Source organism: Oncorhynchus mykiss, chromosome 14 (assembly GCF_013265735.2).
Source record: "Oncorhynchus mykiss isolate Arlee chromosome 14, USDA_OmykA_1.1, whole genome shotgun sequence".
In the NCBI taxonomy this organism is placed as follows: Eukaryota; Metazoa; Chordata; class Actinopteri; order Salmoniformes; family Salmonidae; genus Oncorhynchus; species Oncorhynchus mykiss.
In genome coordinates this window covers 17,462,168-17,489,002 of record NC_048578.1, presented here as the reverse complement: position 1 = coordinate 17,489,002, position 26,835 = coordinate 17,462,168, and the positions used below count along the sequence as shown (strand labels likewise).

The 26,835-nt window shown below is 41.5% G+C and overlaps 1 protein-coding gene across 3 annotated transcripts in view; it reads right to left on the bottom strand.

Moving 5' to 3' along the window:
• The window catches only part of si:dkey-237h12.3 (teneurin-3), a 165,036-nt gene that overhangs the window by 121,130 nt on the left and 17,071 nt on the right, over window positions 1–26,835 (bottom strand). For all 3 annotated transcript variants that reach the window (XM_036943050.1, XM_036943051.1, XM_036943052.1), the window contains exons 2-3: window positions 26,285–26,682; window positions 23,682–23,957 (exon numbers count right to left, since the gene is read on the bottom strand). In XM_036943050.1, the coding sequence (XP_036798945.1) occupies window positions 23,682–23,957; window positions 26,285–26,540 (532 nt within the window). In that variant the 5' untranslated portion in view covers window positions 26,541–26,682. The remainder of the gene's footprint in view (window positions 1–23,681; window positions 23,958–26,284; window positions 26,683–26,835) is intronic.

The window sequence follows — 26,835 nt, the reverse complement described above, 5'->3', positions numbered from 1 at the left end:
GGGTGCTGTGCTGGTGACACTGTCTGTGATCTATTTAGAAGGCACACTTCACCTTTTCATACCTGAGTTCCAAATATTTTTAATGGTTGCCCCAGAGTGAGTTTTTTTATGCACATGATGTTAGAATGTTCTCTCCATTCCGGAATGTGATTGTTACGCAAAAGTATATTTAATTCTCGCTGCCCTCAAACCAAGGCACGCAGCCTGTTTTTATTTATAGGCTGTTTCAACTTGTCAATTTCTAATGATTTTCTAATAAGTTTTTATTTTCTAAGAACAGTTTGAATTGAGGTGTGTTCCGCCTCCTCATTCATTCACATAAAAATTGTTATTTTACTTTTACTATTGCTTAGAAATTGTGTTCACATTTTCCGTCTGTTGCCCGCATCGCAGTCATTGTTGTTTTCATTACTAATAATAACTTTGGAAATGTGTGCGTTTCTATCAAAGTAAGTGCCTTATTATGTTATAATAGTTTATGTTTATTGTTTCTACTGTAGTTTACTGTATGTATGGAGCATAATATATTTGTGTATATTCCTTATAACCGTGGTCACATGAGGTAATGTTACTCATTTCATAACCTTTATGGTGTTATATTCAATCGTGCTTATGTAGCTAGCTACATTCTATTAGTGCTGTAAAACAATGCTAATTGCGTCAGAGAAGTATAAGCTTGCGTTGTATTTTGAAGATATCCTATAACTCCCAAGTGGTGCAGTGGTCTACCGCACAGCATCTCAGTGCTAGAGGTGTCACTACAGACACCCTGGTTCAAATCCAGGCTGTGTTTCTATCAAAGTAAGTACCTTATTAAGTTATAATAGTTTCTGTATGTCGTATTATGCTGTTTCTGTTCTAGCTCCCTGTATGTATGAAGCATAATATATTTGTGTATATTCCTTATAAACACGGACAGGTGAGGTAACGTTACTCATTTCATAACCTTTATGGTGTTATATTCAATCGTGCTTATGTAGCTAGTTCCATTCTTCTATTAGCGCTGTAAAACAATGTAAATTGCGTCACAGAAGTATTATCTTGTGTTGTATTTTAAAGCTACCCTGGCCTTATGACTCCCAAGTGGCGCAGCGGTCTACAGCACTGCATCTCAGAGGTGTCACTACAGACACCCTGGTTCAAATCCAGGCTGTATCACAACTGGCCGTGATTGGGAGTCCCATAGGGCGGTGCACAATTGGTCTAGCATCGTTAGACTTTGGCCAGTGTAGGCCCTCATTGTAAATAATAATTTATTGTTAAATGTCTTGCCTGGTTAAATAATGGTTAGAAAATACATGACCATAGTTTGTTTTCATTTGGCCTATTTAGCATAGCTCTGTTCTGTTCTGCCCTGCCTTGCCCCCTTGTGGAGCTCAAAAGTTACTGTTTCTTACTGTTATAACTCAAATTTGTGATTTTGTCAATGCAATATACTATTTGTATATCAATGTTTATTATGCTACTTTTATCTAATATGGTTTTATTGCTATATCCTTATATTGTATTCTAATTACAAAAAAATCCTCTTTATTCTGTACTTTCAGAAACCACACACAGTATTTGCCAATATCATAACTGGAACTAGAGCTGGACATCTTTGGAGCTGAAGATTGAGGCCAGCTTTTGTATCCTAGCATACACTCCTTATCAGTTTTACTGGATGAAAACACAGCAAGAAAACACATAGGCCAATATGTTATAGTCGTCTATTTTATTGCAGTATTGGTGGTGGTTGGTTGAACAACAACAAACTTGTTTTACTAGAGGGAAAAAAACGGAATATGCATAACCCATATTTCATATTCATTCAGTGACTGAACAACAACTGCATTTCCACCCCCACCTCTAAAGGCATAGTATCATGGCGGGCTATCTGTCAAGTCACCTGTCAGGTCAGTCAGTCACTAATTGCTGCAGATGTGCTCAATAGTGCTTGAGCATATGATACTCTGCAAAGTATGGTGAAATACATAGAGGTGTATCACAAGCTAAACACATGTATTTTGTCAACTTCCTCTGCTTACTTCTCCTGGTGCAAGACAGGCAGACTTTGCAGTGCTGTTTTATTCACATGTTTTCAAGTACCGATGACAAATCATGCATTCCGATTCTTGTATAGATTGTAATGGGCACATATTATGTGTCACGCCCTGATCTGTTTTGACTCTTGCCAGATTCTGGACTCTGTACCCGCCTGCCTGACTATTCTGCCTGCCTTGACCTTGAGCCTGCTTGCCACTCTGTACCTCCTGGACTCTGAACTGGTTTTGACCTTTTGCCTGTCCACGACCATTCTCTTGCCTACCCTTTTGGATTATAATAAATATCAAAGACTCAAACCATCTGCCTCCCATGTCTGCATCTGGGTCTCGCCTTGTGCCCTTATAATTATGTGTGTAAAATACTTTTTTGAAGGTTGTACTGATTATGATGAGCTAAACTAATTCCAGCTGTGTGTGGAGCCATGTTTGTTGACATACAATGCATTCTGGGTTTCACGTAATCGTCGGTCGGACCAAAGATGCTATAACAAAATGAGGTGAGTAAGGGTTTTACTCAACTTCCGGAAGTGAATGGTGCGATGTGAACGATGCTAGATGAAACACCCCCTTCAACATGCATACTATAAACAGACCAAACTCATCTTGGCTTCTCTTATCTTTGGTTTCTGTGAGGAAGAAAAAGTATGGCAGCGTGCAGAAACTACCCATCATCGGATTACTTTTGATTTCTAAAGAGTGGTTAAGTCAATTATTTTGATCAATGGTGAGCTCACACGTGATGTGATTAATTATAAATAGTAATTGCTATTAGCTAATACATTTGTAAATTATGTCAGCCGAGAGTTATTAAAATTTGACCGCTTGTATTACGTCAATCTTTCCTCAGTTAGCACTAGGTCAAATGTAGCCTACATTTTTCCTGTTTGGATGATTGTTTTATGCTGTAGATACTTCTGTGAATGTCTGAACATTGCATCAAAAAATAAACTGCTCACATTCTGGACATAACTTTGTAAGGACTGTGTTTCTCAAATGCTGATTGTTGCGTCATTTAAAACTGGCAGTTCTAAATAAGCATTCTAATCACACTGGTTTGATCTTACGCTACAAATCAAATCAAAGTTTATTTGTCACGTGCAGACATTACAGTGAAATGCTTACTTACAGGCTAACCAACAGTGCAAAGTATATGTTTTTTTTAAGTATTAGGTGAACAATAGGTAAGTAAAGAAATAAAAACAACAGCAAAAAGACAGTAGCGAGGCTATAACAGTAATGAGGATATATACAGGCACCGGAGAGTAGCAGTAGCGTAAAAGAGGGCTTGGCGGGTGATGGGTGGCGGGACACAATGCAGATAGCCGTATGGTACATGAATGTATAGTTAAAGTGACAATGCATACAGTGGGGAGAACAAGTATTTGATACACTGCCGATTTTCCTACTTACAAAGCATGTAGAGTTCTGTAATTTTTATCATAGGTACACTTCAACTGTGAGAGATGAAAAAAAATCCAGAAATCCAGAAAAATCCAGAAAATCACATTGTATGATTTTTAAGTAATTAATTTGCATTTTATTGCGTGACATAAGTATTTGATACATCAGAAAAGCAGAACTTAATATTTGGTACAGAAACCTTTGTTTGCAATTACAGAGATCATACGTTTCCTGTAGTTCTTGATCAGGTTTGCACACACTGCAGCAGGGATTTTGGCCCACTCCTCCATACAGACCTTCTCCAGATCCTTCAGGTTTCGGGGCTGTCGCTGGGCAATACGGACTTTCAGCTCCCTCCAAAGATTTTCTATTGGGTTCAGGTCTGGAGACTGGCTAGGTCACTCCAGGACCTTGAGATGCTTCTTACAGAGCCACTCCTTAGTTGACCTGGCTGTGTGTTTCGGGTCGTTGTCATGCTGGAAGAACCAGCCACGACCCATCTTCAATGCTCTTACTGAGGGAAGGAGGTTGTTGGCCAAGATCTCGCGATACATGGCCCCATCCATCCTCCCCTCAATATGGTGCAGTCGTCCTGTCCCCTTTGCAGAAAAGCATCCCGAAAGAATGATGTTTCCACCTCCATGCTTCACGGTTGGGATGGTGTTCTTGGGGTTGTACTCATCCTTCTTCTTCCTCCAAACACGGCGAGTGGAGTTTAGACCAAAAAGCTACATTTTTGTCTCATCAGACCACATGACCTTCTCCCATTCATCATCCAGGTGGTCATTGGCAAGCTTCAGACGTGCCTGGACATGCGCTGGCTTGAGCAGGGGGACCTTGCGTGCGCTGCAGGATTTTAATCCATGATGGCGTAGTGTGTTACTAATGGTTTTCTTTGAAACTGTGGTCCCAGCTCTCTTCAGGTCATTGACCAGATCCTGCCGTGTAGTTCTGGGCTGATCCCTCACCTTCCTCAAGATCATTGATGCCCCACGAGGTGAGATCTTGCATGGAGCGCCAGACCGAGGGTGATTGACCGTCATCTTGAACTTCTTCCATTTTCTAATAATTGCGCCAACAGTTGTTGCCTTCTCACCAAGCGGCTTGCCTATTGTCCTGTAGCCCAACCCAGCCTTGTGCAGGTCTACAATTTTATCCCTGATGTCCTTACACAGCCCCCTGGTCATGGCCATTGTGGAGAGGTTGGAGTCTGTTTGATTGAGTGTGTGGACAGGTGTCTTTTATACAGGTAACGAGTTCAAAGTGGAGTGGAGAACAGGAGGGCTTCTTAAAGAAAAACGAACAGGTCTGTGAGAGCCAGAATTCTTACGGGTTGGTAGGTGATCAAATACTTATGTCATGCAATAAAATGCTAATTAATTACTTAAAAATCATACAATGGGATTTTCTGTATTTTTGTTTTAGATTCCGTCTCTCACAGTTGATGTGTACCTATGATAAAAATTACAGACCTCTACATGCTTTGTAAGTAGGAAAACCTGCAAAAATCGGCAGTGTATCAAATACTTGTTCTCCCCACTGTATATGATAAACAGAGAGTAGCAGCAGCGTAAAAGAGGGATTGGGAGGGCACACAATGCAAATAGTCCGGCTAGCCATTTGATTACTTGTTCGGAGTCTTATGGCTTGGGGGTAAAAACTGTTGAGAAGCCTTTTTGTCCTAGACTTGGCACTCCGGTACCGCTTGCCATGCGGTAGTAGAGAGAACAGTCTATGACTGGGGTGGCTGGGGTCTTTGACCATTTTTAGGCCCTTCCTCTGACACCGCCTGGTGTAGAGGTCCTGGATGGCAGGCAGCTTAGCCCCAGTGATGTACTGGGCCGTACGCACTACCCGTCTTAGTGCCTTGCGGTCGGAGGCCGAGCAGCTGCCGTACCAGACAGTAATGCAACCAGTCAGGATTCTCTCGATGTTGCAGCTGTAGAACCTTTTGAGGATCTCCGAGGACCCATGCCAAATATTGGGTCCTCAGACCACTGTAGAATGATCTCACCCGAGTGTTGGTACGTGTGAAAAGTTAACCAGCATGGCTACCACAGCATTCTGCAGTGATACGCCATCCCATCTGGTTTGGGCTTAGTGGGACTATCATTTGTGTTTCAACAGGACAATCACTCAACACACCTCCAGGCTGTGTAAGGGCTATTTTACCCAGGAGGAGAGTGATGGAGGGCTGCATCAGATGACCTGGCCTTCACAATCCCCGACCTCAAACAAATTGAGATGGTTTGGGACGAGTCAGACAGAGTGTACAAAGCTGTCATCAAGACAAAGGGTGGCTATTTGAAGAATCTTAAATATAAAGTATATTTGAATTTGTTTAACACGTTTTTGGTTACTACATGATTCCATATGTGTTATTTCATAGTTTTGACATCTTCACTATTATTCTACTATGTTGAAAATAGTAAAATAAAGAAAAACATTTTATATTTTTTACCTTTATTTAACTAGCAAAGTCAGTAAGAACAAATTCTTATTTTCAATGACGGCCTCGGAAGAGTGGGTTAACTGCCTGTTCAGGGGCAAAACGACAGATTTGTACCTTGTCAGCTCGGCGATTTGATCTGCAACCTTTCGGTTACAAGTCCAATGCTCTAACCACTAGGCTACCTGCTGCCCCAAGAAAAACCTTTGAATGAGTAGGTGTTCTAAAACTTTGGACCGGTAGTGTACATACCATACACATACCATATACATACCATACACATACACATACCATATCCATGCCATATACATACATATTTTGAAATACCGACGGTATGATTTTCAATACTGTAAAAAGATATACTGTATACAAGCAGTGGGTGCTACGACACTGCTTATAACTATAAATTAACTATCTAAGACAGGGTTTCCCAAGGGGTGCACATTTTGTTTTTTGCCCTAGCACTACACAGCTGATTCAAATAATGAACTAATCATCAGTTGTGTAGTGTTAGGGCAAGTTTGAGAAACATTGATCTAAATTGTGCATAACTTGCTAGCTAAGTGGCTAGCTTGCAAGATCAACCTTTATGGTTACAGCAGAGACAATCAATCTCCTCCTGGATCAGGATCCCTACTGCCTAAATTTGTTTTGTGCGTCAAAAAAAACATTTTGAAAACAATAGTGCCCCTTGTTTGCACTGGCAGTAAGGAACAGTATGAAGGTATGAACATCTGGTTACTGCCTGACCCTAACCTCCAGTGTATCCATTTTGGCAGGGAAGCGTGTTTGGACCACAGGAAAAGCAAGGAATTCATTATTTGATTTTGTGTTGTACAACATTTGATTTCAAATACTGGACTTCCTCTACACCACTATATTAAATGTGTGAACAGCTAGCCCACTAAACAGTGTCTATGTGTTGCTGTGCTGTAGGAGGAGGTTCACATTGGTGCAGAAACAGGAACAGGGCAGCAGGCCATATTTCAAAAGGGAAGCTGATATATGGCAACAGAATGCTAGGATGATGTAATGTAATATGTATCATGTTATCAGCCCCACCACCAAAGCTTTATCTCAAATGTAACACAGCTTCTGTGTGAGGCAGACTGTAGTGTATTATTTGTGAGTAATGTTGTTCAGCCACAGTAAATTTCTTCTGTTATGCAGCAGAGGGACGGGAGAAAAAATCTCTCTGCAGCCATTATAATGAAGTCCCAAATGTCATCCCCATACTTATTTAAAGAGCAAACTCTAGAAATATTGTGCTATCCCTTGGTGCATCTTTTAAGTGATTGGAAAACAAACAGCTTGGTCGAGAAGGAGTCTGAGTAGACTAAATGTGTCTTTTTCAAGACTCTCAAAGTCCAAAAGAGGGTCAGGAAACAGGTACTTTGCACCATTAAAATATTTGCTTTGATTGCAAGGGATGGATGAAAAACCAGGGTGCTGATTGTTTCTAAATGGGAATGACTACCAAATGTGAATGTCCTATTGTTGGCAGGATAAGTATCATCATCTTCCATCCACGAAAGAAGGCAAATTCCAATCATCACTGTATAATAATGATAGTATGCCAATTTCCCCAGACCCCATTTCTACACCATCCTTGAAGATGCACTCCACAGCTCATTTTCCCCTGCGGTTGTAGGGTGCATTACTGAAGCCTACATACACAATCATGGCTGAAACAAAACACAAAAATGCTCTATTTGCTCCAATCAAGGCACCATTACCTTTTCTTCTTTGAGTTTGCACTTACAAAGACTCCTTCTGGCTTGTTTGTTGGTGTTTTGGAGGACTTCCACACTTATAATAGAAAATAGAAGCTTACAACTACACCTTTTAACATCACCACCATAGGCAATAGCAGAAACCCCATGGCAGCACTGAGAACGGAATTAATTGCTGTTTCTCAGTGTATATATCCCTCTCAGGATGCAGTAGAAGTCTCAGGTTACTCAGTCAACACAACTCACCACATTAAAGGGAGACCATTCTCTCTCAACAACTATAGAGGAGGAAATAATCTTCCAATTATCTAAGGAATATTTATTTCTACAGTGTCCTTGCCACTTCAATTCATGTTTTTATATATGTGTTTGAATGGTACTGAAAGAGACAATTCTATGCAGTGCTGAGGGGGCTGAAATGAGTTTTAGCTTTGATAATTGATGGGAGGGTTAGTGTGCAGTTCCACACATCAAACCAAAACAACCTGATATAGCATTTCTATTTTCCCTCTTCATTTCAAGGTTCATTTTGACACCGCCTATTTGCCTCACCCGATCAAGACCGATTAAGCCTTGTCTACGAAAATAACTATAACTCACTTTTCCTGAGCGAAAATATAAACACATGAAGACTTATTCCAGAAAACAGACAGGTCCTTCAAAAACCAAGAGAAAGAAAAAAATAACAATAGCTAAGGCAACACTACAACTTATTTGCCAGGCTCCGTCATTGGGTGCCTGGTGCTGCTCCATTGTCTAATCCCACTATTGATACCACTAAATGGATAGAGTGGGGTAACAAGATAAATGGGCTGTGACCGAGCTGCTAAAAGGCAACCTGAACAATTTATCGGAGTGACCTCCACTGTTACCACTGCAGGCCATATTAATACACCACACATCGTCCCAGTATGGGATATGGTATGCGTCAAGTACCGGAAGCTCACAGTTTTATTTTTAACTCTTACTGTTACAGGTAAATTGACTGAGAACATATCTTCAGGAACGGCTTGGGAAAGAGATTTTTTGGGGGACTGTGGTCAATCAAACCAAATTACAATATAAGATAGTAGCTAGACAGAGACTGCTGAAAGTTACAAAATGACCAAAACATTCCCATAATCGACCAAAATAAAATATTTTATATTCTTAAAGTGAATTTACCCCTTTCAGAAGTAAACCATTCAAAGGGAAACAAGTTCAATCAACTGTTCAAAGTTCATTGGGTGAGTACACAGGTGCAGCGAAATGCTTTTGTCTCTAGCTCCAACAGTGCAGTAATACCTAGCAATACAAAACTATACACACATTGTCCAAAAAGTTAAAAATAAAGAAATTAAGAAATGTCAGGATGAGCAATGTCATTGTCAGGAATATATACAGTGGGGGCAAAATAGTATTTAGTCAGCCACCAATTGTGCAAGTTCTCCCACTTAAAAAGATGAGAGAGGCCTGTAATTTTCATCATAGGTGGGCTTCAACTATGACAGACAAAATGAGAAGAAAAAAATCCAGAAAATCACATTGTAGGATTTTGAATGAATTTATTTGCAAATTATGGTGGGAAATAAGTATTTGGTCACCTACAAACAAGCAAGATTTCTGGCTCTCAAAGACCTGTAACTTCTTCTTTAAGAGTCTCCTCTGCCCTCCACTCGTTACCTGTATTAATGGCACCTGTTTGAACTTGTTATCAGTATAAAAGACACCTGTCCACAACCTCAAACAGTCACACTACAAACTCCACTATGGCCAATACCAAAGAGCTGTCAAAGGACACCAGAAACAAAATTGTAGACCTGCACCAGGCTGGGAAGACTGAATCTGCAATAGGTAAGCAGCTTGGTTTGAAGAAATCAACTGTGGGAGCAATTATTAGGAAATGGAAGACATGCAAGACCACTGATAATCTCCCTCGATCTGGGGCTCCACGCAAGATCTCACCCCGTGGGGTCAAAATGATCACAAGAACGGTGAGCAAAAATCCCAGAACCACACGGGGGGACCTAGTGAATGACCTGCAGAGAGTAGGGACCAAAGTAACAAAGCCTACCATCAGTAACACACTACGCCGCCAGGGACTCAAATCCTGCAGTGGAAACATCATGCTTTGGGTTTTTCTGCAAAGGGACCAGGACGACTGATCCGTGTAAAGGAAAGAATGAATGGGGCCATGTATCGTGAGATTTTGAGTGAAAACCTCCTTCCATCAGCAAGGACATTGAAGATGAAACGTGGCTGGGTCTTTCAGCATGACAATGATCCCAAACACACCGCCCGGGCAACGAAGGAGTGGCTTGGTAAGAATCATTTCAAGGTCCTGGAGTGGCCTAGCCAGTCTCCAGATCTCAACCCCATAGAAAATCTTTGGAGGGAGTTGAAAGTCTGTGTTGCCCAGCAACAGCCCCAAAACATCACTGCTCTAGAGGAGATCTGCATGGAGGAATGGGCCAAAATACCAGCAACAGTGTGTGAAAATCTTGTGAAGACTTACAGAAAACGTTTGACCTCTGTCATTGCCAACAAAGGGTATATAACAAAGTATTGAGATACATTTTTTGTTATTGACCAAATACTTATTTTCCACCATAATTTGCAAATACATTCATAAAAAATCATACAATGTGATTTTCTGGATTTTCTTCTCATTTTGTCTGTCATAGTTGAAGTGTACCTATGATGAAAATTACAGGCCTCTCTCATCTTTTTAAGTGGGAGAACTTGCACAATTGGTGGCTGACTAAATACTTTTTGCCCCACTGTGTGTGTGTGTGTATATGTATATATATACACACACACACACATTGGGGCAAAAAGTATTTAGTCAGCCACCAATTGTGGCCGATGATGATATATATATATATATATATATTTATATATATATATATATATATATATATATATATATATATATATATATATATATATATATATATATAAATATATACACACACACACAAATATACAGTGCCTTCAGAAAGTATTCATACCCCTTGACTTATTTCACATTTTGTTGTTCATTGCTAGTCTTGCCATAGATTTTCAAGCAGATTTAAGTCAAAACTGTAATTCGGCCACTCAGCAACATTTATTGTCTTCTTGGTAAGCAACTCCAGTGTAGATTTGGTTTAGCATTTTAGGTCATTGTCAGCTGAAAGATGAATCTCCCAGTGTCTGGTTGAAACTGAACCAGGTTTTCCTCTAGGATTTTGCCTGTGCTTAGTTCCATTCCATGTATTTTTTTATCCTGAAAAACTCCCCAGTCCATAACGATTACAAGAATACCCATAAATGATGCAGCCACCATTACGCTTGAAAATATGGAGAGTGGTACTAAGTAATGGGTTGTATTGGATTTGCTCCAAACATAACACTTTGTATTCAGGACAAAAAGTGAATTGCTTTGCCACATTTTTTGCAGTATTACTTTAGTGCCTTGTTGCAAACAGTATGCATGTTTTGGAATATCTGTTATCATCTATAGGCTTCCTTCTTTTCACTCTATCAATTAGGTAAGTATTGGGGAGTAACTACAATGTTGTTGATCCATCCCAGTTTTCTCCTATCACAGCCATTAAACTCCGTAACGGTTTTAAAGTCACCATTGGCCTCATGGTGAAATCGCTGAGCGGTTTCCTTGCTGTCCGGCAACTGAGATAGGAAGGACGCCTGTATCTTTGTAGTGACTGGGTGTATTGATCCCCCATCCAAAGTGTAATGAATGACTTCACCATGCCCAAAGGGATATTAAATGTCTGTTTTTTTATACCCATCTACAAAATATGTACCTTATTTGTGAGGCGTTGGAAAACCTTTGTGGTCTTTGTGGTTGAATCTGTGTTTGAAATTCACTGCTCGACTGAGGGACCTTACAGTATGTGTGGGGTACAGACATGAGGTAGTCATTCAAAAATCATGTTAAACACTATTATTGCACACAGAGTGAGTCCATGCTACTTATTATGTGACTTGACAAGCCCCTTTTTACTCCTGAACTTATTTAGGCTTTTCATAACAAAGGCTTAGAAAACATAATGAGTCAAGACATTTCAGCTTTTCATTCATTTCTATATTTTTTTTTCTTCGAAAAACATAATTCCACTTTGAGAATATGGGGTATTGTGTGTAGGCCAGTGATAAAACAATAAATATAATAAATTTTAAATTCAGACTGTAGCACAACAAAATGTGGAAAAAGTCAAGGATGTACAGTGCCTTCGGAAAGTATTCAGACCCCTTGACAAACACACACACACGCACACACACACACACACACACACACACACACACACACACACACACACACACACACACACACACACACACACACACACACACACACACACACACACACACACACACACACACACACACACGTATATACATACAGTATATACACACTGCATGGTCAAAAGTAGATGGACAACCCTTCAAATTAGTGGATTAAATTATTTCAGCCACACCAGTTTATGACAGATGTATAAAATTGAGCACACAAACATGCAATCTCCATTGACAAACTTGGCAGTAGAATGGCCTGTACTGAAGAGCTCAGTAACTTTCAACGTGACACCTTCATGGGATGCCACCTTTCCAACAAGTCAGTTAGTCAAATTTCTGCCCTGCTAGAGCTGCCCGGTCAACTGTAAGTGTTGCTATTGTGAAGTGGAAACGTCTAGGAGTAACAACGGCTCAGCTGCGAAGTGGTAGGCCACACAAGCTTACAGAACTGGCCGCCGAGTGTTGAAGCATGTAGCATGTAAAAATCATCTGTCTTCAGTAGCAACACTCACTACCGAGTTCCAAACTGCCTCTGGAAGCAACATCAGCAAAATAACTGTTCGTCGGAAGCTTCACAAAATGGGTTTCCATGGCCGAGCAGCCGCACACAAGCCTAAGATCACCATGCGCAAAGCTAAGTGTTGGCTGGATTGGTGTAAAGCTCGCCGCTATTGGATTCTGGAGCAGTGGAAACACGTTCTCTCTAGTGATGAATCACGCTTCACCATCTGGCAGTCCAACGGACAAATCTGGGTTTGGCGGATGCCGGGAGAATGCTACCTGCCTGAATGCATTGTGCCAACTGTAATGTTTGGTGGAGAAAGAATAATAGTCTGGGGATGTTTTTCATGGTTCAGTCTAGGCCACTTAGTTCCATTGAAGGGAAATCTTAATGCTACCGCATATAATGACATTCTAGACAATTCTGTGCTTTCAACTTTTTGGCAACAGTTTGGGGAAGGCCCTTTCCTGTTTCAGCATGACAATGCCCGTGTGCATAAAGCGAGGTCCATACAGAAATGATCTCTCGAGATTGGCATGGAAGAACTTGACTGGCTTGCACAGAGCCCTGATCTCAACCCCATCGAACACCTTTGAGATGAAATACAATGCCGACTGCGAGCCAGGCCTAATCGCCCAACATCAGTGCCCGACTTCATTAATGCTCTTGTGGCTGAATAGAAGCAAGTCCCCGCACCGCAGCAATGTTGCAATGTCTAGTGGAAAGCCTTGATAGAAGATCATTTTTTAGAATATGGCAGTACGTCCAAATGGCCTCACAACCGCAGACCACTTGTAACCACGCGAGCCCAGGACCTCCCCATCTAGCTTCTTCACCTGACGGATCATCTGAGACCAGCCACCCGGGCAGCTAATGAAACTGAGAATGATTTTTGTACAGCCAGTTTGTGGCGAAAAACTAATTCTGATTGGCTGTGCCCCTGCCCAGTCATGTGAAATCCATAGATCAGGGCCTAATGAATGTATTTCAATTGACTGATTTCCTTATATGAAATGTAACTCAGTAAAATCGTTGAAATGTTTATATTTCTGTTCAGTATATATAGCCGTGGGATGTTTTGTACATTGTAAGAAGCGTTATACAGTCAAGGAGAATAGAGATTCTTCACATTTAAGGATTAAAGATGTTCCGTATCACTCATCGTGTGTACAGTATGTGTGTGTGCATGTGCTAAAGTTTGTGTGGGCTTGAGTGAGTGAATGTTCATATGATTGAGTGTTTCTGCTGGGCTGTACTTGAAAATAAATAGAATATGAGAAGAGGAGGACTATATAATAATAATATAATGAGTTTGACAATGAAAGTGACACTGTCCTCCCTGGTCACTGTCATCAATCATCTCAATGGCTCTATTTCCTCTACGTTACATTGACCTTTCTACTACATGTTTTATTTTTATTGATTTATTTCACCTTTATTTAACCAGGTAGGCTAGTTGAGAACAAGTTCTCATTTACAATTGCGACCTGGCCAAGATAATGTAGCGGCTTTCTTCCGTCGAAGGAGAGGAGGACCAAAATGCAGCGTAGTTCGTGTTCAACATGTTTAATGAAAGACGATAATGTGAACACTACACAAATACAAAATAACAAACGTGGCAGCTTCTGGCTGACTGACGGCTCTGGCAGCTCCTGGCTGACTGGCGGCTCTGGCAGATCCTGGCTGAATGGCGGCTCTGGCGGATCCTGGCTGAATGGCAGCTCTGGCGGATCCTGGCTGAATGGCGGCTCTGGCGGATCCTGGCTGACTGGCGGCTCTGGTGGATCCTGGCTGACTGCCGGATCCTGGCTGACTGGCGGCTCTGGCGGCTCTGGCGGCTCCTTGCAGACTGGCGGATCCTGGCTGACTGCCGGCTCTGGCGGCTCTGGCGGCTCCTTGCAGACTGGCGGCTCTGGCGGCTCCTTGCAGACTGCCGGCTCTGGCGGCTCCTTGCAGACTGGCGGCTCTGGCGGCTCATGACAGACGGGAGACTCTAGCAGCTCTGGACCGGCGAGGCGCACTGTAGGCCTGGTACGTGATGCCGGCACTGGTGGTACTGGGCCGAAGACACGCACCTCAGGGTGAGTGCGGGGAAGGGAAACAGGGAGTACTGGGCTCTGGACACGCACAGGAAGCCTGGTGCGGGGGCTGCCACCGGAGGGCTGGTGCGTGTAGGTGGCACTGGATAGACCGGACCGTGCAGGCGCAGTGGACCTCTTGAGGACCAAGCCTGCCCAACCTTACCTGGTTGAATGCTCCCGGTCGCCCTGCCAGTGCCGTCAGAGCCGCCAGTCTGCAAGGAGCCGCCAGAGCCGCCAGTCTGCAAGGAGCCGCCAGAGCCCGCACTGGGCTATGCAGGTGAACCGGGGACACCATGCGTAAGGCTGGCTCCATGTACGCCGGCCAAAGGAGGCGCACTGGAGACCAGATGCGTAGAGCCGGCTTCATGGCACCTGGCTCGATGCCCACTCTAGCCCGGCCGTTACAAGGATCTGGTATGTACCGCACCGGGCTATGCACCCGCACTGGGGACACCGTGTGCTCCACAGCATAACATGGTGCCTGCCCAGTCTCTCTCGCCCTCCGGTAAGCACAGGAAGTTGGCGCAGGTCTCCTATCTGGCTTCGCCACACTTCCTGTGTGCCACCCCCCAATACATTTTTGGGGCTGACTCTCGGGCTTCCATCCGCACCGCCGTGCTCCATCCTCATACCAGCGCCTCTCTGCCTTCGCTGCCTCAAGCTCTTCTTTGGGGCGGCGATATTCTCCTGGCTGTGCCCAGGGTCCTTTCCCGTCTAGGATCTCCTCCCAAGTCCAGAAGTCCTGATTGCGCTGCTCCTCCTGCCGCTGCCTGTCACCACGCTGCTTGGTCCTGTTTTGGTGGGTGATTCTGTCACGGCTTTCTTCCGTCGAAGGAGAGGAGGACCAAAATGCAGCGTAGTTCGTGTTCAACATGTTTAATGAAAGACGATAATGTGAACACTACACAAATACAAAATAACAAACGTGGCAAAACCGAAAAAGTCCTATCTGGTGCAGAGAACACAAAGACAGGAAACAACCACCCACCAAAACCCAACACAAAACAGGCTACCTAAATATGGTTACCAATCAGAGACAATGACTAACACCTGCCTCTGATTGAGAACCATATCAGGCCAAACATAGAAATAGACAAACTAGACATACAACATAGAATGCCCACCCAGCTCACGTCCTGACCAACACTAAAACAAGGAAAACACAAAATAACTATGGTCAGAACGTGACAGATAAAGCAAAGCAGTTCGACACATACAACAACACAGAGTTACACATGGAGTAAAACAAACATACAGTCAATAATACAGTATAAAAAAGTCTATGTACGATGTGAGCAAATGAGGTGAGATAAGGGCGGTAAAGGCAAAGAAAAGATCATGGTGGCGAAGTAAATACAGTATAGTAATTAAAACACTGGAATGGTAGATTTGCAGTGGGAAGAATGTGCGAAGCAGAAATAGAAATAATGGCGTGCAAAGGAGCTAAATAAATAAATAAATACAGTAGGGGAAGAGGTAGTTATTTGGGCTAAATTATAGATGGGCTATGTACAGGTATAAAGTATACAGGTATACAGGAATAAACTAAACATACAGTCAATAATACAGTAGAACAAAAGAAAATAAAAAGTCTATATACAGTGAGTGCAAATGAGGTAAGTTCAGGCAATAAATAGGCCATCGTGGCGAAGTAATTACAATATAGCAATTAAACACTAGAATTGTAGATGTGCAGAAGATGAATGTGCAAGTAGAGATACTGGGGTGCAAAGGAGCAAGATAAATAAATAAATACAGTATGGGGATGAGGTAGGTAAATAGATGGGGGGGTCCAGATTGTCTAGCCCGGCTGATTTGTATGGGTCCAGATTTGTATGGGTCCAGATTTTGCAGCTCTTTCAGAACATCAGCTATCTGGATTTGGGTGAAGGAGTAATGGTGAGGCTTTGGCGGGTTGCTGTGGAGGGTGCCGGGCAGTTGACCGGGGTAGGGGTAGCCAGGTGGAAAGCATGGCCAGCTGTAGAGAAATACTTATTGAAATTCTCAATTATAGTGGATTTATCAGTGGTAACAGTGTTTCCTAGCCTCAGAGCAGTGGGCAGCTGAGAGGAGGTGCTCTTATTCTCCATAGACTTTACAGTGTCACAGAACTTTTTTGAATTAGTACTACAGGATGCAAATTTCTGTTTGAAAAAGCTAGCCTTAGCTTTTCTAACTGCCTGTGTATATTTGTTCCTAACTTACCTGAAAAGTTGCATATCACGGGGGCTATTCGATGCTAATGCAGAACGCCACAGGATGTTTTTGTGCTGGTCAAGGGCAGCCAGTTCTGGAGTGAACCAAGGACTATATCTATTCCTAGTTCTACATTTTTTGAGTGGGGCATGCTTATTTAAGATGGTGAGGAAGGCACTTTTAAAGAATAGCCAGGCATCATCTGCTGAAGCGATGAGGTCAATGTCATTCCAGGATACCCCAGCCAGGTCGACTAGAAAGGCCTGCTCGCAGAAGTGTTTTAGGGAGCGTTTGACAGTGATGAGGGGTGGTCGTTTGGTCGCAGACCCATTACAGATGAGGCAGTGATCGCTGAGATCTTGATTGAAAACAGCAGAGGTGTATTTGGAGGGCGAGTTAGTTAGGATGACATCTATGAGTGTGTCCGTGTTTACGGATTTTGGGTTGTACCTGGTAGGTTCATTGATAATTTGTATGAGAATGAGGGCATCAAACTTAGATTGTAGGATGGCCGGGGTGTTAAGCATGTCCTAGGTCACCTAGTAGCACGAGCTCAGAAGGTAGATGGGGGCAATCAATTCACATATGGTATCGAGGGCACAGCTGGGGGCAGAGGGAGGTCTATAGCAAGCGGCAACAGTGAGAGTTTTGTTTCTGGAAAGGTGAACTTTTAGAAGTAGAAGCTCGAATTGTGTGGGTACAGACTTGGATAGTAATACAGAACTCTGCAGGCCATCTTTGCAGTAGATTGCAACACCGCCCCCTTTGGCAGTTCTAACTTGGCGGGAAGTGTTATATTTAGCGATGGAGATTTCAGGGTTTTTGGTGGTTTTTCTAATCCAGGATTCAGACACAGCTAAGAGATCCAGGTTGGCAGAGTGTGCTAAAGCTGCGAGTTAAAACCTGTTATGGATGATGCGAATTTCCGCAGCTTTTTGTTAAAAATCGCGCAACATTTCAAAGTCCTGCTACTCATGCCAGGAATATAGTATATGCATATGATAAGTATGTGTGGATAGAAAACACTCTGAAGTTTCTAAAACTGGTTAAATCGGGTCTGTGGCTATAACAGAACGTGTTTAGGAGTAAAAATCCCTGGTAAAACTGTTTACCAAAAACAAAACAAAAATATTCGTCCGCCATTCAATGTATTGTTAAAGGCGACCTAAAATAAATGAGTACACTGTAAACGCCTACAGCTTCCACACGATGTCGCCATTGCTGTCATTTTCAGATTAATTTATCCTTGGTTACAACACGAATAAGCCCCTCCTTTCTTGAGGCGCACCACAGTATGTTGTGAAACTGAAAAAATGGACGATGATTTCCAGACTTGCTGCTATCGAATACAGATCGCCCCGTGATCAATTTGATACATCATTAACGTTTATTAATACCTAAAGTTGGTTTAGAAAAGTCGTTTGAAGTGATTTGTAAAAGTTTATAGGCGACTTTTGTCATTTTAAAAAGTGACGTTGCGTCTTGTAAATGGACTTTTTGCAGCATCAGACTGGCCTTCAGCAAATGACATTTTGGGTATACAATGACGGATTTAATCGGGAAAAAGACCCAATTGTGATGTTTATGGGACATATAGGAGTGCCAACAAAGAAGCTCGTCCAAGGTAATGAATGTTTTATATTTTATTTCTGCGTTTTGGGTAGCGCCGGCTACCGCAAAATCTGTTGTTTACGTGTCGTGCTGGTATTTTGGGGGGTGCATGCTATCAGATAATAGCTTCTCATGCTTTCGCCGAAAAGCATTTTACAAATCTGACTTGGTGGCTAGATTCACAACGAGTGTAGCTTTAATTCAGTACCTTGCATGTGTATTTTTATGAAAGTTTGAGATTTATCGAGTACTATACTCAAGTACTATAGGTGGCGCTCTGAAATTTCCGCTGAGCTATCCCTGTGCAGGGACCACCTCCATAAGAAGTTTTTAAACAAACTTAGGGGATAGGCTTCTAATGTTAACATGTATGAAACCAAGGCTTTTACTGTTACAGAAGTCAACAAATGAGAGCACCTGGGGAGTGGGAGTGGAGCTAGGCACTGCAGGACCTGGATTAAGCTCCACATCACCAGAGGAACAGAGGAGAAGTAGGATAAGGGTACAGCTAAAGGCTATATGAACTGATCGTCTAGCACGTTTGGAACAGAGAATAAAAGGAGCAGGTTTCTGGGCACTTAACATTAAGGATCCCAATTTCGCTGAAACATTAAAACGTTCACACCCCTAGCATGCATATTCACAGCATGCATGTCCTCTGACTATTAGACTGATCTTAATGTGAGTTTCCCTCATGTGACTCATGTTTAAAACATACCATATAAGAATATTATTTTTATATTATTATCATATTATTTTTATTTTTATTTTCACTCTTTATAGCTGCTTTTATGTTTCCATAAATTCCCATCTTATTTACAGGGATACACACAGTATTATAATGGCTTGTCAACCATTTTTCCTTCCTTTTCAATATCTGAGCTCATCGGAGAAGAGTTGTCATTCAAAACATATAGTCGACATAGGATCGTCAATAAGCATCAATGTGATTTGGCAAGTTTGACAAGTAGTCTTAACCCGTAGCGTTTGATTTGATCTGATGTCTACAAAAGCTAAGATTGCTCCAGCAATAAAACACAGTGTATCAACAGGGGAAAAGCCACCAACGATCAAAATTAGCTCTGCATTGTATTATTCAAGGAACATGATGTTACACTTGAGTAGATGCTAATGATTCTAATTCTGTTGAAAAGAAAGGAAAATGACAAGTAGCTCTGAGACAGTTCTATATACACCACAGCCTCAACACGCAGCCTAATCCGTTGCCATGTGTTGAGAAATAGACCCCTAACTGTTTCCATGTTGGAGGCTAATACAGCTACTCCATCAGGCTGCCTATTGAAATGAAATGAGCCCTTTCTATATAGTACAGTCAATAGCAGGTCTGGTAATTGACAATGCTAGAGTAGGTCTTAATTATAATAGCATGTTGTGCAGTCTGGCCTGGTGTATGCAACTGTTTACCAAAGGCAATCCAACAATGGCAAGCTCAATGGCATGTTTTGCTTACCAACGGCTAACCAACAATGGCAAGCGCAATCGGTTTGGACAACAAGGCCAGGTTCAATTCCTCTGTAACCACACAGGATGAATTGAAAACTATTTTAGAAAAGAGGTCGTCAAGGTATGAATTGGGCATAAATTATTCTCCACTAGGAGTTAAAAAGAAATGAGTCAAGTCTTATCAAATAAGTAGATCCAATGGAATTGACCCTTTACCCAATGAAACAGCAAGGAAATCTTCCACACCAAGCTCTCTCTGTCTTCCACCAAAATAGAAAGCAGTGTGGGTTCAGTTGATGGATGAGCATGTTACCCCCATGACACCTCTGCGCTGTACACACATCACGCAGCCAGTGTCCTACATACATTGACACGGTCCGACAAAAGATAAAGGCAACTCTTCTGAGAGGGAGCAGTCAATGGGACCAGGAGAGGAGAAAATAACAAGAGTTGGACGTGGCCGGCACTCAGGCCACTAGGGTCTGTGGCTCAAACACACTGATGCGTTCTCAGCTCTTCTTCAAAAACGTCACAGATGTTCAGAGCCTTTGACCAAACTAAAGGTTTTACTTATTCTGTATATTCACAACTTAGGCCATATTGAATTATATAGGCAGTGTGAGGGTGTTTTTATTTTCCATGATCAATAGAATGATTCCACTGTAATCATGATGTGATGCGGATCTGAGGCAGGAGTTGACAGATGGTGTGTAACCTTTGTTTGTTAGACTCTCAAGTGTGTGTGTGTGTGTGTGTGTGTGTGTGTGTGTGTGTGTGTGTGTGTGTGTGTGTGTGTGTGTGTGTGTGTGTGTGTGTGTGTGTGTGTGTGTTAGTGTGTGTGTGTGTATCTGTGAGGTGCTTTCATAAACCCACAGCTCTCTGGTGTGTGCTGTGCTGCACTGCATGTTACAATGTCTTCTCGTGTAATTCAATTAACCTTTTACTGGAAGGGTTCACACAAAGCAGCCAGGAGTTATACTCTATTTGAGAGTGGTGTGTAAAACTGTCTTTGGTGGCTGTCTTCATTGTTTGGATAAATTGGACTTCTTTTGCAATTTTTGCACTGATGAAATGTCACAGACACATAGCATTAATAATATGTTAAAACAGCTGTTAAAATGCTCTTGAGGACATCGGATCAGAAGGCATTGGATTTGTTGTCGACAGGGTACGATTCGACACAATTGTCTCAATCAATTTGTTCACTGTTATTAGACGCTGAACAGACAATAACCCATCATCAGGGCCAACACAACAGTCCAACAAAATAACCAACATCCCAACTAACAAAACAACCAACATCGAAAAAACAACAAAACAACCAACATCCCAAACCAACAAAACAACCAACATCACAACCAACAAAGTAAATCTGTCAATCTGGACCTAAATTCTCTGGATTCTTTTGGAATGAAACACAGCCTGCAAAGACACAGTCTTTAATCTTAGTCTTCTTTCTCTTGGATCAGGCAGTTATTAACAGTTGCAGATGCTATAGCCCGACAGTCTGCCAAGACTGTAGTAGTCTTCTGTGTCTGACTGCCCAGAACGGTGCAAATTACAATGAAATATTGAGTTCATTTATGAATAAGTGGAGCTGAACGCCCCTTTGTAACGGCTTTCACATGCATATTCAGTTGATGGAAACCTTTGGATGGGTAATTCCTCTTAGCTGCTTCATTAAATAGTGAAAGTCGAAAGTGCAATGCTTCATGACAAAAAGAGAGAAAGAATGAGATCTAAAGCAGTATTAAAGGATTACTTTTTCCCCTTTGCTCAAGTTGAAAATTAAAGTAGCCATCTGATACAAGATAAGGATAACACGATAACAAATCAACAATGTAGCTGTTGATTAGTGCATGACACGTCAAGATCTGAACCTCTTATCATTCACAACGAAACATCCAAATAAGGTTAAGCTACAAACGAACAAACAAGCACAAGTGACGGAAAAGTTACCCGTGGTTAGGGTTTAATTAAAATTTGAGAACTCTGGGCATCTTTCCGCGCCTTCTTAACGGGTGGTAGCTTAGCTACCTGCGAACAAGATGTGGCACGTATTGCTTATTTTCCCTATGATTAAAATAATAGGGTGGAAATTGGGCGAGATAAAAGTCACAGCGGGGAGTCGCACTAACAAGAACAAATGAGCGGCAGCACTCCAGACATCTCCAAAAGAGACTCCAAAGGAGAGAGGCTGCGGGGGGTAGTGGGGGTAGGAGGCCAGGTCAGAGCCTTTTGAAGCCAGCTAACTCCAATGCGCTTTCTGAGCCACAGAGATCGCATGTAACAGCTGCAACAAACATGGAGGAAAAGTGATGTAGATAAGAAAACACCTTGTTAGGTGCCTTGAATGTCTTATTTTACTCCCATTACACGTCATCAATGAGTTATTTGGAATGACATTATATGGCGTCACATGAATAATGTGGGGCTTTAAAAAACTAGATGAGGACACAGAAATTGAAGTGTGTGAACAAGCAGATGTTGACTTTGGTGCGAGCATTAATCCTTCCGATCACTAGCCTTGCATCAATTTATTTTCCACACGTTTTTCCATCCAATCAAATGCAAATGTATTTTATAAAGCCCTTTTTACATCAGTAGTAGTCACAAAGTAGTTGGAGACTATAATAAAACAAAATAATGTTATATAAGGAAAAAAGGCACTTAAGAGAGGCGAAAGATCCACGTCTCAGATCTACGTCTCAAGTGTGGTATGGAATATCTCTCTGGAACATGACCAAAATATAAATTGCTTGCTCTGAACACAAAATATTTCCTTTGTACCATGTGACCTTTCTATATGTTCTGGCCAGTTGAAAGTCTGTGGATAATTCTTGGATAATCCACTACTATCTCTCTTTCTTCTGTACTTTTGGTAATGCTTATTGAAAAGTATGGCGATAGCAAACATATGAGATGACAACACATACCACTATGGGAAAATATATTTTCTATGCTTTTTGAGAGCATTAAAGGTAAAAGTATTCCTCAAATTAGCTTAACAGCAGCAAAAGTTGTCAAAACTGCTCTAAGAACAAATTTGAGACCATGGCTGATGTGTAGAAAATATAATAGCACAACGACATGTATAAATAAGTAATAGACAATAACATCACAAAGTTGGAGGCAAAACATTGTACTTTTTGTAAAGTCATTGACGAATGCCGGATAAAAAGTTAAAAAGTTATCACTGCAAGGAATATTATACACTGAAAGTGCCTCACATTCTATACACAACAAAAGCAACAAAATAACTGTGTTTTTAGATAGCTGTATAGACCGCTTTTTGTTTGAGTACAAACCCTTTCTAAATCAAAATGAAAGAGTCATTTATCACTTAAAGCAATATTGATAAGTATAAACAGAAATGTATATCTTTTTTATCCCGCATTTGATGCACAGAAGATCTTCCTTCAAAAGAATACCACAGTCTTAAGTTTTGGGTTTCGAGCATGATCAAATTTGCACTTCAAACCATTGAACCTTCTTAAATCAGCTATTGTGTGTGCTCGTTCAACTACTGTGGAATTTCTATGCGAAATCTCTGACCGACGCTTTACAAAGCTATCTTTGATTACACACTAGCCCAAGGGGAAACTTGATCAAACTCCCTTGCTTCCATGTGGAGATGACCAGGTGACTACCAAACACTCAATTGGAAGACCAAATTCTTATCCACAAGAGGCCATGAAACATGCCTTTTATCCCCAAACAGCAGCTGCACATGCCCAATCAGAATCCACCGCTTATCGCTTCCACCAATGAAAGAGATTTCCTGAGCACCAATGAAATATTACCGGTACAATGCTTACTAGTTTGCACATTTGTTGTGCGATTAACTTCATACTTAAACCTCCACAAAAACAGGAATAAGGGGATCACAATTAACAAATAAAGGTGTGGCAGACTCACCAATTTCGTTGTCCGACTTATTGTCCATTTTGGTGTCTGTCAGGGTAATGGCCGAGTTGGAGCGACTAGACAGGCATGAGCTTTGGCCTGACTTGGCACCCCTGCCCCAGAGAGCCATGGTACGTTCCGGAGATGTGTGCTCATTATTCTTTGTGGGGACCGTTCCTCTGGAGTAGCTACCAAGGGGGTGTGAGAGGCCCGTTTCAGGGCAGAGGGCCAGGCCTCTGCGTGTGGAGGCCTCACATATCCCAAGTTGCCTCAGCGAGAAGGCCTGTCCTGTACAGACAAAACCAAATAGCAGGCCTATAATTTAACAATGTTATCAAACCCCAATCCCAAACCCAGAATATCTGGTGCGGACGTTTTGTTTTATTCTTAACGAGGCAAGTCAGTTAAGAACAAATCCTTATTTACAATGACTGCCATTTTGCCAACATGTGTAGCTTAAATATTTTTGTGATTCTTAAAATGTCTGTTCTTAGAAGGGCAGTAGGCTTAACTCAAATAGAAGCCTCACAAAAATAAAAGCCAACCAGTAAATCAGAAGACAAGTCACAACAGACATACTGTACATTCAAGTAAGATGGAAGATGATAGGACTTCTGCTGAAAACAACATCCCCCCCACCGTGCACGCGCGCCACGCCTATTTCTATGGGCACAAGCACGGTTTGACACAAACTGTTCATACCCCTCTTGTTGGCGGAGAGAACATTTTGCAGGTTTAAACCTTATTTCCTGCAATTCTACACATTTTGACAAGCTGGGCAGTGAACATTTTGCAGTTTTAAAGTCCATTCTCTTGCAATTCTATTCATGTTGCCATGTCTAACGTGTATTCATGTGATATTTGAGTGACTTGAACGTTACAGCAAAATCTATGGCCTAAAAAAACGTTAGCTGACATGGGCTTGTTGATCTGGACATTTCTGACAAGTTATAAATAGCTCTCTAATGCATGCAATGACAAGAGGAAAACTGATGATGCACGACCCAATTTCCAAATTGCACCTTGTGCATTCTACTATTACAACTTTCAAGAGTCCGTTGAAAGCCAGACTGAGTTCCTTAAAAACTGTGGGTGCGTACTCAGAGAAAAGAGACTCCCACTCATTGTACAACTACCCAAATTATTATTTTTTGTAAATTGAAAGAGTTCCACAATTCTGTGTCTAAATTGTTTGTAAATCTGGATCTAAAGTGTTGATTTAATAGAGAAACAAAATGGTGAAAAACAGAGATGCAAAGGAATTTACAGGATGTCAATGCTGGATTTAGAAAAAAGAATGTAATCTGAAGTAAACAGCAAAAATCTACAATTAATGTACTTTTCACTGAATTTATATTTCTAAATGCGTGGACAGAACTAAAACAAGTTTGGATGGAAAATCTTGTTCAGTGTATATATTTATCGATATATATGTTTTCATATATACATTCAAAGTCATTCTATTAAAAAAAATGTATTCAGCTAGCTGAATAATAGAGAATGTAATGTCATGCTGCATAAGATTCCAGACATGTATTTTATCCACATGAATATAGAAATATCATTAGTGCAGACAAGACAGGGAGCAAGATTAATGTAAGTAAATTAGCAATGATGAAATTCATTTAAAACTGTCATTTGATTTAGTTTACTGGTTATTTCATGGCAGAAAACATTTAAACAAGCGAAATTGACAAAGAACATTTTAAAGAAAAAACTGCAGGGGAGCGATTCCGGACTTTGACAATATTGTATGTCATGTGTTAAAAACTTCAAAAGACAATTAATAACCTTAAACTATACATTTGACTTAAGGTGTGAATTTACTTTTAAAAACAGAAACAACTTTGAAATGTGTAGATAACAATTATTGATAATTGAAGTGATAATAAGTCTAATCGCTCATTACCTTTTCATTAAAGGTTGTAATTTGATCTAGAAATAAAGGGGAAATGAACATTATTCCCACAGCCTAATTAGAATGCAATTCATTTCCAGTTGGCGCCAATTAGCAGACATCAATGAGAAATATGCCATAAAATATGCAATTTTAGAAAATCAAGAATCGTCTATGACACTAAAATAAACCAACCAACTTTTTTCTTATTATGAACATTTCCTACCAATTGCCAACAACCAATTACAACGGTGGGTTATTTGCTCAGCAGTTCAATGGGTAATTATCAACGGTACGTCAAGTGGAGCGCGATCATTTCGTTTGGATCTGTACATACTGCACAGATTGAAAAGAGCTCTACTGTTCATCATGGAGTAATACAAACCTCAAATGACGAACTATGAATGCTGGTTAATGGATCATGCATTACCAAGATAAAGTTTTCAAGGAAACCCATGGGAGGCCCTATGAAAGAATGATAAACTTACTAATATAGTATCTCTCTATCTATCTTTCCTATGTCAATGATCTCAACAGCAGACAATTAATTTGAATTCTATAATACACCTTGCAATTTTTTTATTATACCAAACTCCATGTGTTCCCAAGTTAATTAAGTATGTTTAAAAAGTACACGTATGAAACAAATGATATCCAAACAGCAGACCTATTATTATTGGAATAATAATTATTGGAATAGGGCTGTGGCTGTACTGACCTGGCCTGCTGTAGTCATTGGTCTCCTGGTGGGCCATCTCCTTGACTCGGCCTGAGAACAGCAGTCGGGCGGGGTCATGGTCGTAGGCCTGCAGCGTCTCGCTAGAGCTGTAGGACTTCTGGGTTGGCACACGGCAGGCCCCTTCTTGGTCTGTTGATGATGCGGTGTGACGCCGTTCCCTCTCCCTTTCACGGTCTCTCTCTCTCTGGCTCTTGGAGAGTGAGCAGAAAGGCTGCTGCTCCTTCACCTGTTCCATGCTGCCTGCATACTGTGTCCTTCTCTCCTGAGACGCTCGCTTTGGGATATTCCACTCCGGTTTACGCCGTTGGTAAATCTGTCCCTCTGTCTATCCGTCTGTATTTCTGTCTGTCTGTCCACTTAGCCCCATTCGGCTCTACCTAGAAAACAGAGAGGGGAGAGACGAGAAGCTCAGATAACACTAATCCCCCAACTTAATCTTCAAAAGCTCCCACTCACACCCACCACCTCTCAAACCCCACCCGTAAGCCCACTGACACCCACCACCTCTCAATCCCCACCCGTGAGCCCAA